General features: G+C 39.1%; 1 protein-coding gene across 2 annotated transcripts in view; it reads right to left on the reverse strand.

Moving 5' to 3' along the window:
• Positions 1 to 9619: 9619 nt before the first annotated feature.
• The window catches only part of CCDC15 (coiled-coil domain containing 15), a 47030-nt gene continuing 29888 nt past the window's right edge, over positions 9620 to 26761 (reverse strand). For both annotated transcript variants that reach the window (XM_014543425.1, XM_014543426.1), the window contains 5 exons: positions 26527 to 26619; positions 24927 to 25030; positions 12562 to 12738; positions 12139 to 12287; positions 9620 to 10532 (listed from right to left, as the gene is read on the reverse strand). In XM_014543425.1, coding sequence (XP_014398911.1) covers positions 10393 to 10532; positions 12139 to 12287; positions 12562 to 12738; positions 24927 to 25030; positions 26527 to 26619 — 663 coding nt within the window. In that variant the 3' untranslated portion in view covers positions 9620 to 10392. The remainder of the gene's footprint in view (positions 10533 to 12138; positions 12288 to 12561; positions 12739 to 24926; positions 25031 to 26526; positions 26620 to 26761) is intronic.

A 26761-nucleotide genomic window follows, 5' to 3' on the forward strand; every position in this document is an offset into this window, starting at 1 on the left:
TACAGACCTGGCCTACTGGAATGAACCTAATTTCTATTTCATCAGTCTTTCTTATAGAAAGGCCACAAAATACTGCAGCTTCTGGGTTTTAATCACCACCTGATGATAACTACCATGTCAGAAGTCCCACAATTAAGGGATATTCCTTTCCTACCTAAACCTATTTTTTGGGGGTAAGTTATAATGCTAACAAGGTTCTTTCAGGCCCATGGTTTTTTTTAAAAAAATTCACATACACACAAAAATAGAGCAAATAGAATAAAACTCAGACCTGCCAGTTACCTAGATTCACTAGCATCAGACTTTTGCTACTTATTTCATCTATTTTGTTGAATTAAAGTAAATCTCAAACATAATTTAATTTCATCCATATGTGCTTCAGGACATATCTATCTTTGTAGATATTTTCTTATACATCTCTAATGCCATCATCATACCTAAAAATTCCTGATTGCTTCCAAGATACCTTTTTCAGACTGTTGTTTTCTTTCACATCAGGATCTAAACAAGGTCCATTCATTATAGTTTGTGATTTTAATATCTATAAGTCTATCATAATCTAGGGCCACGTCCCAATTTTTATTTTATTTTTACTATTATTTAAATTTTTATTTATTGATTTTAGAGAGAGGAAGGAGGAGGAGAAAGAAATATTGATGTGAGATAGAAACATCTATAGGTTGCTTCCCACACATTCCCTGACTGGGAATTGAACCTACCACCTTTTGGTGTACAGGAAGACACTCCAACCAACTGAACCACACCAGCCAGGGCTATTATATTTTTTAAATCATTTTTTATTTTCCATTACAGTTGACATACATCATTATGTTAGTTTCAGGTGTATACCCCAGTGACCAGACATTACATAACAAGTGATCACCCCAATAAATCCCACACCCATCCAGCACACTTAGTTATTAGTATATTATTGACTATATTCCCTATGTTGTACTATTCTGTAACAATCAATTTGTACTTCTTAATCCAGAGGTCACCAACCTTTTGGACCTCACGGACCACCAGTGGTCTGTGGACCACCGGTTGGCAACCACTGTCTTAATCCCTTCACCTTTGTCGCCCATCTCCCCAACCCCTCTCCCATCTGGCAACCAACAAAAAGTTCTCTGTATCTAGGAGTCTGTTTCTGTTCAGCTTGTTCACTTTGTTTGTAGATTCAATTGCTGATAGATATGTATTTATTGCCAGTTTATTATTCATATTTTTAATCTTCTTCTTAAAGACCCTTTAACATCTCTTATATATAAGGCCTGTGGCAGAGACACAGTAATGCTGTCATGACCAAACGAGCAGCAGCTCTCGCGGTGGGCAGGGCACCAGCTACTAAGAGCGGAGAGCTACGAGCGAGCAGTAGAGAGCTATGAGCGGCGGAGGGCGGGGCAGCGAGCTACGAGTGGCAATGGGAGGGGCGACCAGCTGAGGCAACTGGAAGCGAGCTACTCGTGCACAATTTCACGTGCGCTGGGCCTCTAGTTTCATATAATACTGGTTTAGTGGTGGTGAATTCCTTTTTCTTTTTCTTATCTGGAAACTCTTTATATGTCCTTTGAGACTAAATGATAGCTTTGCAGGGTAATCTTGGTTGTAGACTTTGTTTTTCATCATTTTAAATATTTCTTGCCAATCCCTCCTGGCCTGCAAAGTTTCTTTTGAGAAATCAGCTGACAGGCTTATGGGAGCTCCTTTGTAGGTGATGAATTGCTTTCCTGTTGCTGCTTTTAAGATTCTCTTTGTCTTTAAACTTTTGCATTTTATTTATGATATATTTTGGTGTGGGCCTCTTTGGGTTCATCTTATTTGGGACTCTCTGTGCTTCCTAGACTTATATGTCTGTTTCCTTCACCAAGTTAGGGAAGTTTTCTGTCATTTTTTTCAAATAGGTTTTCAATTTTTTGCTCTGCCTGGCCAGTGTGGCTCAATGGTTGAACACCAACCTATGAACCAGGAGGTCATGGTTCAATTCCTGGTCAGGGCACATGCCCAGGTTGCAGGCACATGTCCAGGTTGTGGGCTTGTTCCCCAGTGTGGGGTGTGATGAAGGCAGCCAATCAATGATTCTCTCTTATCATTAATGTTTCTGTCTCTCTCTTTTCCTTCCTCGCTGAAATCAAAAAAATAAACTTTTAAAACATTTCTTGCTCTTTCTCTTCTCTTGGCATCCCCATGATGCGAATGTTGGTACATATGAAGTTGTCTCAGAGGCTCCTTACACTATCCTTATTTTTTTTTAATTCTTTTTTCTTTTTGCCATTCTGATAGGGTATTTTTTGCTTCCTTATATTCCAAATAACTGATTTGATTCTTGGCTTCATCTACTCTGTTGATTCCCTGTAAATTATTATTCATTTCAGTTACTATATCCTTCATTTCTGACTGGCCCTTTCTTATGCTGTTGAGGTGCTAAGTTCATTGAGCATCCTTATAACCAGTATTTAGGACTCTGCATCTAGTAGATTGTCTCTATTTTGTTTAGTTTTTTTTTTTCTGGAGTTTTGTTTTGTTCTTTCATTTGAGCCATATTTCTTTGCCTCCTCATTTTTCCAAGGCCCCTGTATTTGTTTCTATGTATTAGGTAGAGCTGCTGCATCTCCCAGGCCTGGTAGAGTGGCCTAATGTAGGAAGTGTCCTGAAGGGTCCAGTGGCACAGCCTCCCCAATCAACCAAGCTGGGCACTCAATGTGTGCCTCCTGAGTGGGCTGTACACACTCCTGTTGCAGTTAGTCTTGATTGCTATTGGCACATCAATGGGAGGGATTTACCCAGACTGAATAGCAGGGCCCCCATTGCACAGAGCAGAAATTACTTTAGCAGGGCTCTGGTATCTGCTGGGTCCATCCCAAGTATGTCGCTTATGGAGGTGGTTGGGTGGTGGTGCTTTGATGTGGTCAAAAGCTACCCACTGGGTACGCTGGCTCTGGGGCCCCCTGAGAGGTGAATGCCTAAAGTCAGCCACTGCCTGTCTTCTGCCTGGGGCCACCTGCAGAAGCAATCTACAGATGGCTGCTTCTTATGCTGGGCTTGGAGGTGTCCAGGCGAGGCCAAGCTATGAAATCAAGGCTGGCTACTGCTAGTTCCAGGCCTAGGGTATAGAGCTTGCCGAAGCCAGATGCTACTTGTGAGATTTTAGGAAAATGTGAAGCATGAGTCAAGACAGGCCATGCCTATGGAGAAGCCACTGGAAACAGTTAGTATGGGCCTAAAAGTTGGATGGGGCAGGGCCTCAGGGAATCACCAGGGTGGGGGAAACAGTGTGATCCAGGATGATGGAGTTTCAGATATGGCGCCTGACTGCTTTGTGAGGGAAGGGCTCATCAAAGGAACAATGGCTTCTGCCAACACTTCTGTCTAGGTCGCGGCCCCACCCTGATGCCAAACAATTCACTTCCTCCCCGTATGCCTCTGATGCTTTTCAAGCTGCTGCCCCTGCATGGAAGCTCAGAGGGAGTGTCTGAGTAAAACTGTGTGCAGGCCCTTTAAGAGGAACTGCCAGGCACTCCCGCAGTCTCAGCCTTCCTCAACCTCAATCCTTGGTTTTTACAGCCAAAAATTATGGAGACTTTTCTTCCTGGCACTGGAACCTGAGCTGGGGAGCCTCATGTGGGCCTAGGACCCCCTCGCTCCTCATGGGGGACCTCCACTGCTGAGATATCCCTCCCAATTTTTACCCACCACACCTGGGTACTAGACCAGCCTTTTCAAGTCTTTGCCCCTCCTACCAGTTTTGATGTGGCTTCATTAATTTTGTAGTTGTAGGACTTCCGTTCAGCTTGATTTCAGGTGATTCAGAATGATGGTTGTTGTGTAGTTTCGTTGTAATTCTGATGTGATAGTGGGAGGAAGTGACTACCACATTTACCTATGTCATCTTAGCCATAAGTCCTCCCCATTTTTAAACTTCAAGCCATTAACTTGTTGAAGAACTTGGATCAGTTTTCCTATAAAATGACACATTTTCTTACTATCTGCTTTCTTGTGGTATAATTTGTTTCCCTCTCCCCATTCCTATAAATGAGATCCTTAAGGCTTTTCTCTTTACATATTATCTTCATCTAAACCAGAGAACAGAGGAAATTATTTGAATGACAATTTCCTCAATTCTTCCAAGTATGGTACATAACTAGTACCATTCTATTCTAAATGACTAGAGATTAATTTATTACATACAATGGATTCCCTAGGGCAGTGAGACTTAATTTTGGCCCAGAACCCAATGAAAACTGCTTAAAGGTTTGATAATATTGAGTTTCAACTTTTGGAGGGACAAAACCACTTCATAGAAGACACTGTGTACTTCATACTGTGTCACATTAGGAGGCACAATGTCCTCATGTTTGTTAGTTATGCTTTTTTAATTTTAAAAAAAGGAAGCACAATGTCGGCTTCTCTCATTTTTAGTGATGTAAGGGTGGATGTGTGTTCAGATGATGACAATGTCCAATAGTTCCATCCATTAAGGACTGTTGTATGTGTTTTGGGGGGTGAGGAAGGAACCTAAGGCAAGAGTTGATGTTAACTTCTACCAAGGATGATCTCATTTTGGGAGCTTGGAAGGAATGATGACCCAAGCAATACAACACCAAACTTTGTTGTATGTGTTTTGGGGGGTGAGAAAGGAACCTAAGGCAAGAGTTGAGTGTTAACTTCTACCAAGGATGATCTCATCTTGGGAGCCTGGAAGGAATGATGACCCAAGCAATACAACACCAAACTGTCTTAAACAAAAGGGATCAATTTGACTTCTCCTTGGCATACCTCTCTAATAGTGATCAGTAATACTGAGAACAAGACCGGAGATAGACCACTCATTTATACTTTAAGAGAGCTTTAAAAATCTAAGTCAACATATTCAAAGTCTTTCACCCAGAAGAGTGGGCCTAACATGCCAGGAACACATTTGCTTTTATCTTCGATAATATTTCCAATCTTCCAAATCTTTTTTCTGAGAAGCATGAAAAAAATACCCAAAATGGGACACAAAGAAAATAAATTATGCTCACTACACTTAGAGGAAAACTAAAAGAAATATTTTGCTTCCCAAACCAGAATCTATATAAATAAACACAGAAAAGTAATAACTGCTACCTCCTTTATCACACCTTACATGGTTAGAAAACATAAAAGCAGCAGTTTCTAGACTCTTCACCCAGTGGGTAGTAAAAAAAGTTGGCAATCAACCTGGCCAGTGTGGTTCAGTGGGTTGGAGCCATTGCCCAATGCACCAAAAGGTTGTAGTCAGGGTGCATGGATGTTTCTCTCTCTCTCTCTCTCTCTCTCTCTCTCTCTCTCTCTCTCTCTCTCTCTTTCTCTCTCTCTTCAAAAATAAAAGTTGGCAATCTTATTCTTGCCCATCATAAAAGGCAAGGGTGAGGCCTGGACAATTAAGTAATAAACTGGAACAATGCAAGGGAGAGGACAGAGTTGACTAAATTAGAGCAATTTGTGCAAGCTGTTTAGGTTGGAATGTGCAGGAAAATATGTTGTGCATCAGCTTTCTGATTTTTGTTGTTGCAGGAAAACTAGTACATGAATATCCTCTGCCACCACCACATTCTGGCATTACTTCTATCACATATATGTTCCATCTCCTAGCCTGGATCCTGTAAGTGATAAAGTCCCTCTGGGGAACGGCACAGCCAAGCTTTTCTGGAGCTGTGTGCCTCTTACTGGACGTATGCCCATACTTTCCTCCATTCTTCTGTTCTGCCCTCCTACTCCACCGTGACTTCCTGAACTTGGATCTGCTCTGACAAGATCAGTGCTGAAGTCAGAATGAACTTGTCCGACCCTTACCTCACTGTCCACAGTAAAACCTATCACTAGATTTTGAGAGAGAGAGGAAGGGAGAGAAACAATGATCGGCTACATACCACATGCCGCCCCTGGGGATTGAGCCCACAACCTGGGCATGTGCCCTGACTGGGAATTGAATCAGCAACCCTTTGGTGAACGGGATGATGCCCAATTAACCGAGCTACACTGGCCAGGGCTCCCAAGCTCACTTTACAAGGCCAGCATTAGCCGAATTATAAAACCAGATAAAGACACTACAGAGAAAATTATAGGCCAATATTCCTTATGAATATAGATGCAAAATTTCTCAATAAAATATTAGCAAACTGAATTCAGCAAAAACATTACACCATGATCAAGTAGGATTTATTCCTGAGATGCAAGATTGATATAATATCCCCAAATCAATTAACATGACAGACCACATAAACAAAATGAAGGCTAAAAATCATATGATCATACGTCCAGTAAGAGGCACACAGTTTCAGGTTTGGCTCAGTGGATAGAGCATCAGCTTGCGACCGAAGGGTCCCAGGTTCAATTTCTGTCAAGGGCATGTACCTCGGTTGCAGGCTCCTCCCCAACCCAGGCCCTGGTCATGGTGCGTGCAGGAGGCAACCAATTGATGTGTTTCTTTCACATCGATATTTCTCTCTGTCTTTCCCTATCTCTTCCACTCTCTCTAAAATCAATGGAAAAATTGAGGATTAAAAAAAAAATCATATGCTTACAGCAATAGACGCAGGAAAAGTATCTATTGACATAATCCAGTACCAATTTATGAAAAAAACTCTCAGCAAAGTGGGAATAGAAAGAGTACATCTCAACATAGTAATACAGGCCATATATAATAACCTATAGTTAACATCATATTCAACCATCAAAATCTTAAAACGTTTCCTTGAAGATCAGGAACCAGACAGGAATATCCAGTTTCACCACTCTTATTAAGCATGGTACGGGAAGACCTAGTCACAGCAATCAGACAAGAATAATAAATAAAAGTCCTCCAAATTGGAAAGAAAGAAGTAAAACTGTCATTATTGGCAGATGACATGTACTATATAGAGAAAACCTTAACGATTCCACCAAAACACTACTAGAACTGACCAATGAATTACACAAAGTAGCAGGATGCAAAATAAATATTCAGAAATTAGTTGCATTTTTAAACACTAATAATGAACTATCAGAAAGGGAAACTAAGAAAACAATTCCATTTACAATTGCACCAATAAAATAAAATACCTGCTAATAAATTTAACCACGGAAGTAAAAGACTATACTTGGAAAATTATAAGATACTGAAGAAAGAAACTGAAGAAAATAAATGGAAGTGTTAGCATCATTAAAATGTTCACACTACCCAAAGCAATCTGCACACTCAATGCAATTCCTATCAAAATGTCAATAGCCTTTTTCACAGAACTGGAACAAATAATCCAAAATTTATGTAAAACCAAAAGTATGAATAGCCATAGCAATCTTGAGAAAGAACAAAGTTGGAGGTATCACACTATCTGATATCAAATTATACTACAAGGATACAGTACTCAAAACAGCATGGTACTGGCATAAAAACAGACATATAGATCAATGGAACTGAATAGAGAGCCCAGAAATAAACCCACACCTTTATGATCAATTAATATTTGACAAAGAAGGGAAGAACCTAGTATGAAGTAAAGACAGCCTATTCAATAAATAGCATTGAGAAAATTGAACAAATATATGCAAAAAAACCCCTGAAACTAGACCATCTTCTAATACTGTATACAAGAATAAACTCAAAATGGATTAAAGACTTAAATGTAAGACTTGAAAGCATAAAACTCCTTAAAGAAAACATAAACAGTTAAATCTCGGACATTTCTCTTAGTAATATTTTCCTGACATATCTCCTTGGGCAAGAAACAACAGGAAAAAATAAACAAATGGGACTACATCAAACTAAAAAACCTTGCACAGCAAAGGAAACCATCAACAAAACGTAAAGAAAGCCTACTGAATGGAAGGAGATATTTGACAATGATACATCCAATAAGGGGTTTATATCCAAAACTTATAAAAAACTCAAACACAAAAATCCAATTAAAAAATGAGCAGAGAAACTGAATAGACAGTTCTCCAAAAAGGACAGACAGATGGCCAATAGCTATATGAAAAGATGCTCAAGGTCACTAATCATCAGGGAAATGCTAAGTAAAACCATAATGAGATATCCCCTCATACCTGTCAGAATGGCTATCATCAATAAATCAATAAACAAGTGTTAGCAAAGATGTGGAGAAAAGGGAACCTTTGTGCACTGCTGGTGGGAATGCAGACAGGTGCAGCCACTATGAAAAACAGTAAAGAGGTTCCTTAAAAAATAAAAAATGGAACTGTCTTTAAGACCCAGCAATTCCACTTCTGGCTGTACAGGGTGGGACAAAAGTAGGTTTACAGTTGTTCATAATTGTTATGACTACTGAACTGAAAATTAAAAACATTCTTTAGAATTATCACCACTATGGTAGCTTATTGGCACCTTTAGCAATTTCTTAGATTAACACCCACAATAATTGTTTCCTTCTATTAACGTAATTATTCCCCTTCCCTTTCTCATAAAAACCCCTTGCCTTACTTCCTAATCAAAATATTGTTGCGAAACAGATCTCCACAACTTATTCATCTTGCAAAACTGAAACTACCCATTAAACAACTTCCCATTTCCCCTCCCACCAGCTCCTGGGTATGACCATTCTAATTTTTGTCTCTATGAATTGTAGCACTCTAGGTGCCTCATATAAATGTAATCATACAGTACTTGTCTTTTGGTGATTGGCTTACTTCACTTAGGTTATGGTTCCTTAAAGCTCATCCATATTATAGCATGTGACAGAATTTCTTTCTTTTTTAAGGCTGAAGAATATATTATTCCATTTTATGTCTATACCATGTTCTGTTTATCCACTCACCTGTAGATGGACATTTGGGTTACTTCCACCTCTTGGCTATTGTGAATTCGTGCTGCAATGAAGATGGGCGTGCAAATATCTCTTCAAGACCCTGTTTTCAATTCTTTTGGATATAGACCCAGAAGTAGGATTGCTGGATCATGGAGGCATCTCTTTAGAGTGACAAACGTGTTCTAAAATTTGATAATGGTAATAGTTGCAACAACTCTAGAATATACTTAAAACCACTGAATTGTATACTTCAGAAGGGTGAATCATATGGCCTATGAATTATATCTCAATAAAGCTGTTAAAAAATACAACTCTTAAAGGCTGAATCAAGGATATTGTTACTTAAGGATTTTGACTGAACTGGACGATGAATCTAGTTAAATAACCAATAAATTTTGTCACACAGATCATTTTGATCCTTATTTTCCATGACCTGGCTAGATGTTTAGGTGTTTTTGAGACATAACCTAAATGCTCTTCAACAATGATCATTAGAGAAAGTATGAAAAAGAAACTGCCAGTATGCTCTTAATTGACAATATTAAACCTTTTCATATTTTATGTCAAAAAGCATTATAAAGAAATAACAAATCGCCCTAGCTGGTTTGGCTCAATGGATAGAGCGCTGACCTGCGGACTGAAGGGTCCCAGGTTTGATTCTAGTCAAGGGCACATGTCTGCGTTGCGAGCTCAATCCCCAGTGTGGGGTGTGCAGACGGCAGCCGATCAATGATTCTCTCTCATCATTGATGTTTCTCTCTCTCCCTGTCCTTTCCTCTCTGAAATCAATAAAATATATATTTTTTAAAAAAGAAATAACAAATTAATACTAGCTATAGGAATTTTTATTTCATCTGTTCTGTAGGTATGCCATTCAGCAATTTTTTAAAAGATTGGGAACTGAGGCAGGATTTTACTCACTTTGACTTCAGACGCACTTTTGAAATGTCACACAATTATTTCACAAAGAAGATGCTCAAAAGACAGAGGGTTTATTTTCCCTTTTTTGGCAATGAAAATTATAAAATTAAAAAGGTTTATGCCCAATTCACTGAACGGGGAAAGAGGTAATAAAACACACACACACACACACACACACACACACACACACACACACACACCAAAACACCCCCAAAGAAATTTTTAGAAAAAAAGTGCATCAAATTCAAATCCTCCTCATCTCTAATTGTTATACACAACTAGAAAAGCTAGCAGGAATCTAGATGGCCACTGATGGTTGGAAACTCATTTCATCATCTTTCTTTTCTGCTTCTTCCAGACATTTCCAATTTTGTTAAGACTCAAAGATACAGTTTTAGAAAGACAACAAACACGGTAATCTCAAAGATTTCTCATGATCTCTTCAGATCAGAACAGAGCAAAGTAAGATAAACCTTACTGGTCTGACTGATCATTTTTAAAACAATAAACTCCACATGGTTCACAGCAAAGAGGCAAGTGTGGAAGTCAACTTTCCATCGTGGTCCCAAGATGGAGACTGAAACAATGGTTCCAATGTAATTGCAGAGACTGTTGTTACGTGGGACAGTCTTCCTTTCCAGATTATACACTTTAACAGTTTTTCCTAAACAATCTCTCAGAGAATTGATTTTAAGTGAAGGCTGAAATACTAACAGTTGATTTCAGATTCTGAATATACATTTTTCAAAGTCCGTCTGTAGGCAGAAACAAAATTATGAATGGCAGCTCGAAGAATCAAGGTCCCTCTATCACAGGAATTGATGACTGAATATAGTGCCCGGGTATATGCTGCAAATAAAGGTTTGAACCATGATGAATGAAGTCACATTGTAAACAACTCTCCCAACCTCTTTCCTATTACTACTGCTTCTCCACCCAGTCTCATAGGTATTAACTTTACCTATTGAGTAAATATTTATTGAGTACTTACTACATGCCAAACTCACCATGGGGATAGAAAAGAGAATGGAGAGGATGGACAAAAATAATTGCAGTGCAATAATTCCAATCCAGAGACATACACGAAATGTCACCACATAATGAAGTTTGGAATGAATTAAAACTATCTAAGAGAGGATGGAAAAGATTACCAGAAGTGGACATTTTAGATGGTCTGAAGGTTTAATAAGAGTAAAGGAAAGAAGGCATTCTAGGCAGGGAATCAACGTGTGAGGTTCCAAAGGTATAACAAAACATGTGACATGTATTGGTGTGTAACAATAGCAAGTTTGATAAAGCTAGAGAGTTTTGCCTGGGGCCAGAGAGAAAATATACCAAATGTAAAAACCTAGAGATTTGAGAATAGGGCAATGGCATCATCAGATCTGTAGGGTTTTCATTTTTATTGATTTCAGAGAGGAAGGGAGAGGGAAAGAGAAATAGAAACATCAATGATGAGAGAGACTCACAGATAGGCTGCCTCCTGCACGCCCCACACTGGGGATCAAGCCCGCATCCCAGGCATGTGCCAGGATCAGGAATCAAACACTGACCTCCTGGTTCCTAGGGAATGGCATCATCAGATCTGTGGGGTTTTCATTTTTATTGATTTCAGAGAGGAAGGGCGAGGGAAAGAGAAATAGAAACATCAATGATGAGAGAGACTCACAGATAGGCTGCCTCCTGCACGCCCCACACTGGGGATCAAGCCCGCATCCCAGGCATGTGCCAGGATCAGGAATCAAACACTGACCTCCTGGTTCCTAGGTTGATGCTCAACCACTGGAGCCACCCCAGCCAGGCATCGATCTGTGTTTTGTAAATATAACTCACAGAACTGATAAGAAACTTCTATCATACAGATGCACTAGGAATGTATATACTTGCAGTAGTTTCAGTGCGTGCATCAAGCCTACATAATCATCACAGTATGTAAACCAATATATTTAAGGATGGACAGGAAACAGAAACATTAGTGACAATAGAAAGGGCTCCATTTTCTCCAGCTGGGATTCCTGATAAAGACAGAGTTTACACTGGTCCTCATTTTCCTCAGGATTCCCTGGCAGAACTGGCAGTCTAACGTGGATACACATGGTCATAAATCTGCGTTAGATAACATTAAAGTCTTTGGATAACAGGGAATTCAACTAGACAGAGGCCTAACTTAATGGCCATAAAGGCAAACTAACATTCTTCATTTACAGAAGAACCTGGAACCTACAGTAGAGTAAGCTGGAACCATTTCCCCAGCATAAATGGAGAAAGGATGATAATAGATCTCAAAGAGAAATAGAACTCACTATCATCTATTTTTATTGCCTCGGAGTGGTTTTATAAAGGGGTTGTAACAGCCTCTGATATATAGTAAGCACTCAATAAATGCTAAATTACTACCATCACTACTTTTTAAAAAATTGCCACCTGGCCCTAACCGTTCCTTTAAGAAACTTACCTCTGTGGTTTTTATAGAAAATACAATTGTTGGCACAGGTATTAGGATGAGCATCCCAAAAGTCAGGACCACAGCCGCATAGTGGAGGTAAAGTAATATTATACAGCCGCATTTTCTCTTGGATCTGGACCCTTAAAGCTTCTAGATACCTATAGAAACACAGTATGATCAGTGAACCACTAGAAAGAGAATGAGCACGAGTCCCCATTTTACTACCAGCTTTAACTGTTAAAACTATTCTGCACCTCTGTGCTCCACTCTTCCTCTTTGTATTGAGAAATAGGAATACATAGTGCTATTCCCAAGAGGCACTTGGTGAAGTTGTATGAAAAGACATAGGCAACTCTTGTAAGGAAAAGAAGAACACTGACTTCCCAAAGTCTCTTCTAGATCCAGAATTCCATGCAAGGATTTTGAAAGTACCTTTGGCATTCCCTTTCTCTTCGTTGCTGTTTTTCTCTGGCTTCTTTCATTTCCTCGAGCTGTAGCTGCGCTAACATCTCACTCATCTTCTCCCCTGAATATGGCTCTTCATGAAAGTTCATTTTTAATATCCTCTGCTCTTCAGCATAACGTTGCTGCTCTTTCTTTCTCTTAATTCTGAGAATAAAATCATAACATGGTTAGGAATTTTATAAAATCATTATTTAGAATTAGCTTCTAGGTCCAAATAACTCAGGAAATTCCCAGAATTAAGGGAGTCAGAAAATGAGTTTAACACCCTAAAACAGCTTCCAAAACTCCTGCTGGCTCATCTGAGCTTACCCTACAGCTCATGTATATAGAGAGAGCCTCTCAGATGGAAATGAGAGGTTACTATCAAGAATCCTATATAATAAAGGGCTAATATGCAAATTGTCCCCTCAACCAGGAGTTCAACTGGGAGTTGGACCAGGGGGCAGGGCTGGCAGGCCAGCCACCCATGGCCCCTCCTCTCGGCTGGCCTGGTCCAATGGGCCCCGATTGGGGTGGGCCAGCCGGACCCCACCCGTGCATGAATTCATGCACCAGGCCTCTAGTTTGTCTATAAGAATCCAAGTACAAGAGCTTTCTCAGATTAAAACTACAAGTAGACAGGACTTCTGTTTTTGGCAAAAATGGAGTAACAGGGTCCAGAAACCAGGCCTGCCCTGCCACCCTACACAACCAAATCTATAATAATAAAAGCGTAACAGGCTAATTAGACTGGATGTCCTTCCGGAAGACCTTCCAGATGAAGCTGGGGCTGCGAGGGCCAAGGTGGTGGCGGGTGGGGGCTGAGGCGCTGCTGTGGCAGCCGGGGGCCAAGGCAGAGGAGGTGGCCTCCGTGGTGGCGAGGGCCCAGCCCCTTGCACCAATTTCGTGCATCAGACCTCTAGTACATAAATAAACAAACAAACCAAACAACTAGACAAAATACAAAAAACGATTGTTTTAAAAAATTCTGGACATCAGGCAACGAAAGACAATGATCCTTGACAGATGAGGTGAGCCCTGTAACTGCCCAAGCTTACTGACTGCAAAGTTTCCAGGCAGCACTACAGGCCAAAGCAGTTGAGGTAGAATGTAGTGGATTCCCTGAGCTGAGGAGATGAAGGTGAAAGTCCAGGGACACAAAGGCAACCAGAGTTCACAGGACAGAATAGCAGAGAAGAGAGAGCTGCTCAGAGAGAGGACTCAGAGATCTACAGAGGGGCTCCTTCTAACACCCAGCAGACTACTGTGCATGCATGCGAGGAAGGACCTGAGGTGAGGGACAGCCATCTAAAGGATATCAGGGAACAGTGCCTCGTGCTCACACAGAGCAGGGAACAGTGCCTGTTCCGCCAGTCACACTTAAAAACCTCATCATGCACAGGCACTGGATGGTTTTCAGGAAGATCTATGTCAGTTGAGGGGAATAATAATTAGTCCTAGACCGAGCACTGCTCCAAACACACCTAACAAACTGTAAAAACAAAGCCCCAAAGTAACTTAACTGCATCTGAAAACAAAGCTCAGGAAAATGCATAAGAATATAAAGATATCCAGCAACCAACAAAATAAAATTCATAATGATGGACATCTAATCAAAGATTACCCGGCATGCAAAAAAGAAGGCAATCACAACTCATAATGAAGAGAATAATCAAGCAATCAAAACCAATGCAAAACTAACAGTTATTAGAATTAGCACATAAGAACATTAAAACAGTTATTACAACTATATTCTATATATTCAAAAGTTAAGATATGAAAAAATGAAATCAAACATCTCAATAAAACTACAACTTTTGAGATGAAAAATACACTGAAGCCTGGCCAGTGTGGCTCAACTGGTTGAGCGTCGTCCCATAAACCAGGTGGTCACCAGTTCGATTCCCAGTCAGGGCACGTACCCGGGTTGTGGGCTCAATCTCCAGGAGGGGGCATGCAGGAGGCAGCTGATCAATGTTTCTCTCTCTCTCCCTTTCTCTTTCTCTCTCTGAAATCAATAAAAACATTTTTTTTCTTAATGAAAAGACACATCACAGACTGGGAGAAAATTTTTGCAAAGCGTATATTGGATAATGGACTTACATCCAAATTAATTTAAAAGCTCTTAAAACTCAACAATAAGAAGACAACTAACTTAAAAATTTGGATTTGAACAGAAATTTCAACAAAAAAACAATATACAATTGAAAAGATGCTCAAGAACTTTAGTCATTCGGGAAATGCAAACTAAGCCATAATAAGATACCACTACACACCTATATTCAAATAGCTAAAATAAAAAGGACTGACCATATGAAGTCTTGGTGAAGATGTAAGGAAACTTGAATTCTCTTACACTGCTGGTGGTAATATAAAATGGTATAACCACTTTGAAAAACAGTTTGACAGTTTCTTTAAAAAAAAAATGAAATTTATACCTATCATATGATCAGACTTTCCACTCCCAGGTTATTTGCCTAAGAGAAAAGGTAACATATTTTGAAAGACTTGTACATGATTGTTTATTTGTAATAGCAAAAAACTGGAAACAACTCAAATGTCCATCAACCCATGAATGAATAAACAAATTGTGGTATCCATACAATGGAATACTATTCAATAGCAAAAGGGAATGAACTCTTTATACACACAATAAGGATGAATCTCAAAATAATAATGTGGAATAATTGGAGCTGGCCACAAGAACGTGTGTGTGTGTGTGTGTGTGTGTGTGTGTGTGTGTGTGTGTATGTACTGAAGGCCGGGTGCACGAAATGCGTGCATGGGTTAGGTCCCTAGGCCTGGCCAGTGATCAGGGCCAATCGGGGCCTTCCTGCCCTGGCTGCTGGCCAGGGCCTTCCTTCATTCCGTGCCACCCCCTGGTGGTCTGCACATGTCATAGCGAGCCATCGAACTCCCAGTTTGCCAGTCGAACTCCTGAGGGGACACTTTGCATATATGCCTTTTACACACACACACACACACACACACACACACACACACACACACACACAGTATGATTCTAGAAAATGCAAACTAATCTATAGTGACCTAAAGCAAACCAGTGGTCCAGGGGAGGAGAGGTCAGAGAGGGGCCGGAAAGAGGGGCTATCATGGGCATGAGGAAACTTTTGAGGATGATGGATATTTTCACTATCTTGATTATGGTAGTGGTTTCATGTATATATATGTCAAAATATCTAAGTTTATACTTTAAATATGTGCAGTTTCTTGAATATCATTTACACTTATTTTTAAAATCACCTACAAGTAGAGAGGAAGTGAGTAGCTCATTGATTCATAAGAAACCTAAGTAAAGAGCTTTTGTTAAGAAATAGGCCGAAACCGGTTTGGCTCGGTGGATAGAGCGTCGGCCTGCGGACTGAAAGGTCCCAGGTTTGATTCCGGTCAAGGGCATGTACCTGGGTTGCGGGCACATCCCCAGTAGGAGATGTGCAGGAGGCAGCTGATCGATGTTTCTCTCTCATCGATGTTTCTCTCTCTCTCTCCCTTCCTCTCTGTAAAAAATCAATAAAATATATTAAAAAAAAAAAGAAATAGGACTAACTCAGGACTAGAACTTATAAACATATGCTGATAATTTTAGTTTCTAAAAATTACTTTGAAACAAATGAGTTACTATTTTCTGAACAGCAGTATGAAATCAATTCACACTCTTAATAAATCATTGACTGCTGAAAATTTTGAGCTATCCATTAATAGCAGGCTAATTGCTCCAGGGGAATTAAGGTGTTCCTTTTGTTAGATTAAGAAGTAAAGACATATAAGGCAGTGACACAGGAATGTGAGAAAGGTGATGTAGGAGAAAGGTCAAAACAGGCACATGCTCATTCACAACTGACTTGAAAATATACGTTGCCTTGCTCTCTAAAAGAGTACTAAAGTTAAAAGGTCACAGGGGCTCTTGGCTCGGGATCTACTTACATAGAGATTTTATTCCAAAGAGAGCCAGTAAAGCAAAGTATTTTGAGGACATTCATATTTGCTTAGTTCAATAACTACTTATCTTGTGAAAAAGGCAAATAAAAAAATATTTTTCTGTAGATAATTAATGAAATTGAGGCTTTCATTGGTGAAATTTAAGTAGAATCAAGTGAATGACAACAGGAAAGCTAAGTCACTTATAATTCCCTATGCCAATTATTCCTTATACCACTAAACTAAGAGTTAAGGAAGCAGATCAGCATTGTTTTTCAAATACTGGCACCTTAGGTCTTAATAACAGGCAGTTACTATAAATGATGGAATCAGCCTCTCCCCTTCTCCCTGTCTTTATTTCCTGATGTCCTCACCCACTCCAGTATGGCTTTAAGACCTATGAATTGTTCCACTGAAACAGCTCTCTCTAAGGTCAATGGCGTATAGGTCATTTAATCTATCTAGCACAGCAATTTTCAACCTTTTTCATCTTATGGCACACATAAACTAATTACTAAAATTCTGAGGCACACCAAGAAACATGTTTTTTGCCAATCTGACAAAAAAATAGGTATAATTTTGATTCATTCACACTGGATGGCTATTGTTGCATCGGCTGTTGTCAGTTACCATCCACTACCACCTGTAACTCATAAAGCTACAGCGCCATCAGAGACTATTCCCCTGAGATTCAAACCTATTTAACTACCTGCCAATTTGACATTTCCACCGTAGTATTTCAATGGTATTTTTCTGGGAAAAGAATCCACAGCTTTGGTCAGATTCTCAGGTTTAAGAACTATTGCCATGCAGTAGTTTCAAAAGGATCATAAAATAAAAAATGACAAAGATGCCCTGCTCAGTGGTCAGAGCGTTGGCCCACAGACCAAAGGGTCTCGGGTTTGATTCCAGGTCACGAGCAGGTACCTGGGTTGCAGTTCAATCCCCAGACCCGGTCAGGGTGTGTGTAGGAGGCAACAATCGATATATCTCTCTCATGACAATGTTTCTCTTTCTCTCTCCCCTCTCCCCACACCTCTCCGCCCTACCTTCCACTTCATTTGAAAATCAATGGAAAAATATCCTCGGGTGAGGATTAAAAAAAAATGACAAAGATACATAAAAAAGTTGTTATAAATAACTATTTTATAAACAAGTTTTTAATCTTTTCTGATGTCTTTTAAGGCCTCTTGCATAAATATATCTTTTACTTATACACTAAACTAGGTCAGAAATCAACATGTCAATATATGCTTTTTTTCCAGAGCACTGACGTGAATATAATTATAGCAGTTTGCTGGGATGCTAAAGGGATTCTGAAACCATTGTCAGACTTCTAGTAAAAGCAATAAATTATAAATAAGGTAGGTCCCATAAGGCTGTCAGCTCATTTCTCAACAGGAACTTTGCAGGCCATAGGGACCAGCACAAAATATTCAAACAGAGGAAAGCAAGGACCTACAACCAAGATTATTCTACCTAGCAAGGCTCTTATTTAGAATCAAAGGAGACATCAAGAGCTTCCCAGAAAAGAAAAAGCTAAAGAAGCTCATTGCCACCAAAACAGTACTACCAGAAATGTTAAATGGACTGCTTTAAGAAAAAAAAAAAAGAGGAACATAATTATAAAGAAAATGGCAATAGCCCTAGCCAGTTTGGCTCAGGGTTGTGGGCTCGATCCCCAGTAGCGAGCATGCAGGAGGTAGCCGATCAATGATTCTCTCTCATCATTGATGTTTCTCTCTCTCTTTTCCTCTTCCTTCCTCTCTGAAATCAATAAAAATATATTTTTTTAAAAAGAAAGAAAATGGCAATAAATACATACCTATTAATAATCATTTTACATGTGAATGGATTAAATACTCCAATCAAAAACATGGGGTAGCTGAATAGATAACAAAACAAGACCCATATATATGCTGTCTACAAGAAACCCACTTCAGATTGAAAGACAAACACAAACTAAAAATAAAGGTATGGAAAAAGATATTTCATGCAAATGGAAACAACAACAAAAGCTGGGATAGCAATACTTATATCAGACAAAACAGACTTTAAAACAAAGGCTGTAACAAAAGGCAATGAAGAACATTTTATACACAATAGCCAAAATATGGAAGCAACCTAAGTGTTCATCTACAGACAACTGAATAAAGACGTGGTACATATATACAATGGAATATTACTTGGCCATAAAGAAGAATGAAATCTTACCATTTGCAACAACATGAATAGACCTAGAGGGTATTATAAGTGAAATAAGTCAGAGAAAAACAAATACCATATGATTTCACTTACATGTGGAGTCTAAATAACAGAAACAAACAAAACAGAAACAAACTCATATACACAGAGAACAAACTGGTGGTTGCCAGATGGGTGGGGGGCTGGAGGCAGGAAGGGGGAAGGCGAAGGGATTAAGAAGTGCAGATTGGCAGTTTCATTAGCCAGTTTGGCTCAGGGTTGCGGGCTCGATCCCCAGTAGCGAGCATGCAGGAGGTAGTCGATCAATGATTCTCTCTCATCATTGATGTTTCTATCTCTCTTTTCCTCTTCCTTCCTCTCTGAAATCAATAAAAATATATTTTTTTAAAAAGAAAGAAAATGGCAATAAATACATACCTATTAATAATCATTTTACATGTGAATGGATTAAATACTCCAATCAAAAACATGGGGTAGCTGAATAGATAACAAAACAAGACCCATATATATGCTGTCTACAAGAAACCCACTTCAGATTGAAAGACAAACACAAACTAAAAATAAAGGTATGGAAAAAGATATTTCATGCAAATGGAAACAACAACAAAAGCTGGGATAGCAATACTTATATCAGACAAAACAGACTTTAAAACAAAGGCTGTAACAAAAGGCAATGAAGAACATTTTATACACAATAGCCAAAATATGGAAGCAACCTAAGTGTTCATCTACAGACAACTGAATAAAGACGTGGTACATATATACAATGGAATATTACTTGGCCATAAAGAAGAATGAAATCTTACCATTTGCAACAACATGAATAGACCTAGAGGGTATTATACGTGAAATAAGTCAGAGAAAAACAAATACCATATGATTTCACTTACATGTGGAGTCTAAATAACAGAAACAAACAAAACAGAAACAAACTCATATACACAGAGAACAAACTGGTGGTTGCCAGATGGGTGGGGGGCTGGAGGCAGGAAGGGGGAAGGCGAAGGGATTAAGAAGTGCAGATTGGCAGTTTCAAGATAGTCAAGAGAATGTAAAGTACAGAATAGGAAATATAGTCAACAATATTGTAATAGCTATGTATGGTGCCAGGTGGGTAAAGGACCTACCAGGGAAAATCACTTTGTAAGTTATATAAATGTCTAACCGCTATGTAGTATACCTGAAATGAATATAATACTGAATGTCAACTATGATTTTAAAAATTGTTCTAAAGGACTAATATAATATTGCTATCCCTGTGTTTGCACAATGAAACAAATAGACATCAATATTTACATTTTAAAGAGACTCCTAAAAATAAAATATCACAGGTAAACTACATTAAAAGTATCCTATATAATAAAAGCCTAATATGCTAAGTGTCCGGTCGTCCATTCAACCAATCAAAGCGTAATGTGCTAATGATATGCTAAGGCCCCCCAACCCCTTGCTATGATGTGCACTGACCACCAGGGGGCAGACAGTCGACCAGTTGACCAGTCGCTATGACGTGCACTGACCAATAGAGGGCAGATGCTCCAACTGGTAGGTTAGCTTACTGCTGCGGTCCAGCCAAACTGGACTGAGGGAGATGGGCCAGACATACCCTGGAGCCCTCCCAAGGTCCCTCCCCGGTTGGTCAAACTCCTGCATCCCTCCCTGGCCCCGATTGTGCACCAGTGGGGTCCCTTGGCCTGGCCTGCCCCCTCTTGGAGGATGTCAGAGAGCCAGTTTCAGCCTGATCCCACTCAAGGCAGGAGCTGCTCCCTGGTGGTCAGTGCGCTCCCACAGCCAGAAGCTGGGCTCACAGCTGGCAAGCGCAGCGGCAGTGGCAGGAGCCTCTCCCGCCTCCGTGGCAGTCGGACATCACCCGAGGGCTCCCAGACTGCGAGAGGGCACAGGTCAGGCTGAGGGACCCCGCCCCCAAGTGCACAAATTTCGTACACCAGGCCTCTAGTATTCTTATAATTTCAACAACTCAAAAACTCTTGTTACTGAGTCATATATGATAAGGCCATACTACTAATCTTTTACAAAGTTAAAAGGAATTCTGCTTCTAAGATTAAGAAACAGATTTATTTCAGGAGTTAAAGAGGTGCCCTGTTAGAAAAATAACTTCTCAAGGAAGTGGAAGAAATCTTCCTCTTTGACAGAACAGGATTAAGGTCTAATCTGGCATGGTCTAAATCTTTGCCTGCTGATCCTGTTTTTCTTTCAACCTTCCTGTCTACTGTTTCCTGATTCTGACAGCATTCTTTCTTAGTGGTTTCTAAAATCATTACTAAAAATAACTGAATTATTTCCTACTAGACTCTCTACTTGGATTTCCTTTAAACACGTCCAACCCAATATGCTCCAAACTAAATGTATACTCCCCACCTCTACCTACCTCCTTCCTGGCAAATCTGTTTTATAGCACCCCATTTACCTGGTAGCCTAAACCATAAACCTAAAATTTACGCTTGAATTCTCTGACAAAATCTTATCAATTCTCTCTCGTACGCTCTTAAAACTGCCTTCTCCTCACTGCCTCCTGGCCCTGGCTTATCTAAAAGGCTGTGTTACAGATCCAAAGAGGTTAGGTGTTGGAGTCCAATAAATCTGGGGTAGAATCCCAGTTCTACCATTGCTAGGTAAGATCTTAGGCAAGTTTCTTAACTTCTCTAGGGTTCATTTTTCATCTGTAAAAGGCAAAGAGTAAAATTTACCTCACAAGGTTACTGAAGTGAGGAAATGAACTAATGCCTCTAAAACACCCAACACTGTGCCTGGCACACTGTAAACACTCAGGGAACAGTAGTTACCACTACCCTGCAGGATTGTGTACCAATTAGAGACAATTATGTAAAGTGCTTGACACATAGCAAGAACTTTACTGTAACAGGACTTTGTTTAAAATTTAATTTCACCTCTCATCTTTCTAAGTGTATTACTTCAATGATCTCCTAGTTTCAGTCATCTTATCTGTTCCCCACTATGTCTCTATATGGCTCCTGTTTTCAAGATAAAATCCAAATTCCTTGTCATGACATACAAAGCTCTTTACGATCTTGTCTGTCCTTATTCCTTAAGGCTCACCTCTTGCCATTATATTAGCCCCAATCCCATCAATGTCAGAAGTGTCACATTCTCTCAAGAGTCAATGCTTTTACAAAGCTATGCCTTTTGCCTAGAATTCCCATGTATGCTTTTCCCCAATCCAATTACCATTTTCTCTCACACTACGGCTTCTAATTCTCCAAAACTCAGCTCAGGAAGTCTTCCCTGTCCTGCTATACCATACCCCCAATTTGGGGTTCAAAATACAGTCTCTGGGCTCTCCATAGTCTTGTAATTTTTTTCTTCTAATGATATTACAAACAATAGTTTATTTTACTTGAGGTTTTTATAAGAGAAATTAGTCTGTAATTTCTTTTTTATAAATGTCCTTGTTAGGTTGGTATTAAGGTTATAATGACCTCTGTAATTATTTGGGAAGCATTCCCTGTTTTCTATTCTCTGGGATAATTTATGTATAACTTTTTCCCTTAAATATTTGGCAACTAACATTTATTGAGCACATAGTATGTGCCAGGTTCTGTATTAAGCACATTTACATGTTACCTTATTTAATGCTTATGGCAACATTATGAGGCATATACCATCATTATCCCTGTTTTATAGAGAAGAAACTAAGGCTCACAGAGGTAGCGTTCCCAAAGTCACACAGCTGGTAGGCAGCAGAGCAGGGACTTGAACACATCTCTCTCCATGTTCTTAACCACATGCTACACTATCTTGTAATACGTAATATATAGTATTGTCATTACCTGTTCATTTATCTGCCTCCCAATTAGTCAGTGAGATCCCTGAAGAGTGGGATCATGTCTTTCATTTTTTGTACCCCCTAAGTCTAGCTTCATGTCTACTAATTAATAGATGCTCAATAAATAGCTGCTAAATAAATTAATGAAAGCAAATCATTTGATTCTTATTGCAACTGGATAAGTAAAGCAGTGTTCATCGGTTCCTGTTTAGAAAGCTGATATATGTTTACTTTAGAATGCTGTTAAAGAAATCTTACCTTTCACAACAGCATGGATGGACCTAGAGGTTATAATGCTAAGTGAAATAAGCCAGTCAGAGAAAGACAAATAACCATATAATTTCACTTAAATGTGGAAATCTAATGAACAAAATAAATCAACAAACAAAAGTAGAAACAGACTAGCCCAGCTGATGTGGTTCAGTTGGTTTAGCAGCATCCCATGCACCAAGAGGTGACCGGTTCGATTCCCCATCAGAGCATATGCCCAGGTTGTGGGCTCCATCCCAGTAGGGGGCATGCAGAAGGCAGCCAGCTGATGTTGATGTGTTTCATTGATGCTTCTATCTCTCTCCCTTTCCCTTATAAAATCAATAAAAACATGTGTGCGTGTTTTTTTTAAAGAAACAGACTCATAGAAACAGAGAACAGACTGACAGCTCTCAAGGGGGTAGTTGGGTGGAAAAGGTGAAGGACCAGCAAACAAACAAACAAAAACACCTTATAAACAGTATAGGGATTACCAGAGGGAAAGGGGGTGGGAGGAGGTAGACTGTAAAGAGAGGGATAAATGGGGATGAAGGAGACTAGACTATGGGTGGTGAGAACACAATATAATATACAGATGATGTATTATAGATTTGTACACTTGAAACCTATTTAATTAACCAATGTAACCCCAATAAATTCAATTTTAAAAAAGCTCAATGAAAAGATGGACTAAAGACCTGAATAGGGACCTCACCAGAGAAGATATACAGATGACAAATAAGTACAGTTGATCCTTAAACAACATGGGTTGGAAATGCATGGGTTCATTTATACTTGAATATTTTCCAATAAATCTACAGTTGGCCCTTTGGATCCCCCAGGTTTGCATGTGTGGACTCAACCACTGCAGATGGAAACAGTATTTCCAATCTATAGTTAGGAATCCGTGAATGCCAATGCCAATGCCATACCATAAATAAGGGACTTGAGCATTCACAGATTTTGGAATCCATAGGGGGGGTCCTAGAACCACTCTCCCATAGATATGAGATGAGTGTAGTTAAGTTTTTGGGGAGTCAAAGCAATATGCAGATATCCAACTGTGTGGGGGAGTTGGTGCCCATAACCCCAACATAGTTCCAGGGTCAACTGTATATGAAAAGATGTTCCACGTCATATGTCATTACGGAATTGCAAATTAAAACAATGAGATACTATTAGATACTTAGAATGGCCCAAAGCCAAAACACTGAAAACACCAAATGCTGGCAAGGATGTGAAACAACAAGAATTCTCATTCACTGCTGGTGGAATGCAAAATGGTTTGGCTACTTTGAAAGAAAGCTTGGCAATTTCTATCCAAAGTAAACAAACTCTTACCATACAATCCAGCAAACGCACTCCTTGGTATTTACCCAAAGGAGTTAAAAATTTATGCCCACATAAAACCTGTATATGAATATTTACAGAAACTTTATCCATAATTGCCAAAGCTTGGAAGAAACCAAGATGTCCTTCAGTAGGTGAATGGATAAATGAACTGTAGTACATTCAGACACTATAATATTACTCAGCACTAAAAAGAAATGGGCTACCAAGCCATGAAAAGGTATTGGAAGAACCTTAAAGCATATTACTAAGTGAAAGGAGTCAACTGAACAGGCTTTTTGGCTACATCCTGCACGATTACAACTCTGTGGCAGTAAACAATGGAGACAGTGAAAAGGTCAGTGGTTGCCAGGGATTGGGGGAGGGAGAGATGAATAAATAGTTGTAGGACGGGATTTTTAGAGCAGTGAAACTATTCTGTGTGATACTGTAATGATGGATACATGTCATTATACATTTGTCAAAACTGTAAGAATCTATTACACCAAGAGTGAACCCGAATGTAAAATATGGATTATAATGCGTCCACGTAGGTTTATCAGTTGTAACAAATGTACCACTGAGGTACAGGATGTTAACAGTAGACGAGGCAGGGGGTAAGTGGGAACTCTTTGTACTTTCTGCTTAAGTATCACTGTTTAAAAACATAGCCCTTAATCATCTATTAATACTTCCATCCAGATCAAAAATAGTTGTTCTCACTATGGCTCAGAAGGCAAAACCACTACCTGATTATTTCTAAATTAGCTTCTAAAATCACCTTAACTAGTAATTTAAGGATCACAATGAGGATCAAAAAACTCACTTTTCAGTTCTCTTCCTGCATTCTTTTTGCCTTTGTTGTTCTTTTACTTTTTCTCTTTCAATATCCATGAAAAGTCGCCTATATCTCAGGTACCGCTTTTGACGCTAAAGGAAAGAAGTTAAAATTGTTAAGATTCTGCTCTCAGAGGACTTTCCAAGGACGGAAATTATCTTTGTGCCTTAGACAAGAAAACGATATGATATGGAAGCCACATGGAACTAAGTCCTTAATTTCCTTCTATTTACGGTGGCTCAGGATATCACATACAGCAAGACCTTTATATCTTCAAGCACATGGCCATTATATGTTACAGACAAATCGGAGAAAGAAGCACTAATTTAGTTTGCCCTTAGTACAGTCCCTTGTCAATGGCACTTGAGGAAATGACTATACTTGGTATAATAAAATATATACTATATTTATTATAACCAAGTAGTAAGTACCATAGAAGCAGGGCCACAGAAAGAATGTGAGATGTATTTCATAACAGTAGTCACTAACTTTTCAAAATTAAAACCACACTCTAAGCCTAGCCTAACGTGGTGGGGAGCAGAGAAGGACTGAGGAATATAACAGCATCATACTTTTAAACGGAACAGGTATAACAAAAGCAAGTGCTACTACGATGTGTGATACATTCATACCTCTGGGTTTATATATTCTCTTTTAAGGACATAGCTACTCAAATAGCAATAGTATACACACAGACATGTTTGTAACCATCTCCCTGATTAGCCAATGGGAAGGGTAGCGGTCGTACGATGATTACCATGTTTCTCTTTTATTAGTGTAGATATTTATTATAACCAAGTAGTAAGTACCATAGAAGCAGGGCCACAGAAAGAATGTGAGATGTATTTCATAACAGTAGTCACTAACTTTTCAAAATTAAAACCACACTCTAAGCCTAGCCTAACGTGGTGGGGAGCAGAGAAGGACTGAGGAATATAACAGCATCATACTTTTAAACGGAACAGGTATAACAAAAGCAAGTGCTACTACGATGTGTGATACATTCATATCTCTGGGTTTATATATTCTCTTTTAAGGACATAGCTACTCAAATAGCAATAGTATACACACAGACATGTTTGTAACCTTTTAGTAAAAACATTAAAAGTCTAATAGCAGTTCTCAATATTGAAGATATAGCACAATCATCAGTGACACTTTTTAAAAAATACAGATGCCCAAACCTACCTTTTCAGATACCAAAAAAATATATATATCTGAAAAAAGCTCCACATCTGATACTGGTGCATGGACAGTGTTAAAAACTGTTGGTTTACACTAACTTTGGATTGAAAAGGGAGGAAAAAAAGAAGCCATAAATGAAAACTCTTCCTTTAAACAAGTTATTGTGGCAAATATCACTAATTGAAGAAATTCAGTAGGATAATATCTCTGATTTCACATCAAGGTACCCTAAATCCTAGGAGCTTAGAAGTTTAACATATTATAATAACTCAAGTAATTTCTTAGCCTTTATGAAATTTTTAGTATTAGCTCTTAATTATTAGGACACAACAAATTATTTCTAATTTCACATATATTGTTACAGTAGAAACACTGGTGTCCAAAAGCATTTATCATTACATACCTCTTTTTTGTCTTCTTCTTGATTTACTCCAAACTGAAGTCCTAGTGGAGTTTGGAATTCAGTGTTCCATCCTGATTGATATTTATCATAAACCTGTTAAAAAGTCCAGTCACACAAAGTGACAAAACTGCTAAAAGTTAGCCCCTTGCACACTTTTGATATTTCCATCTATTGATTCTTTTCTCCTGCAACCTTGAGCTCAACTGAATAAAAAACCAAATATATATATATATAT

Source organism: Myotis brandtii, unplaced genomic scaffold (genome assembly GCF_000412655.1).
Source record: "Myotis brandtii unplaced genomic scaffold, ASM41265v1 scaffold325, whole genome shotgun sequence".
NCBI classification, from domain to species: Eukaryota; Metazoa; Chordata; class Mammalia; order Chiroptera; family Vespertilionidae; genus Myotis; species Myotis brandtii.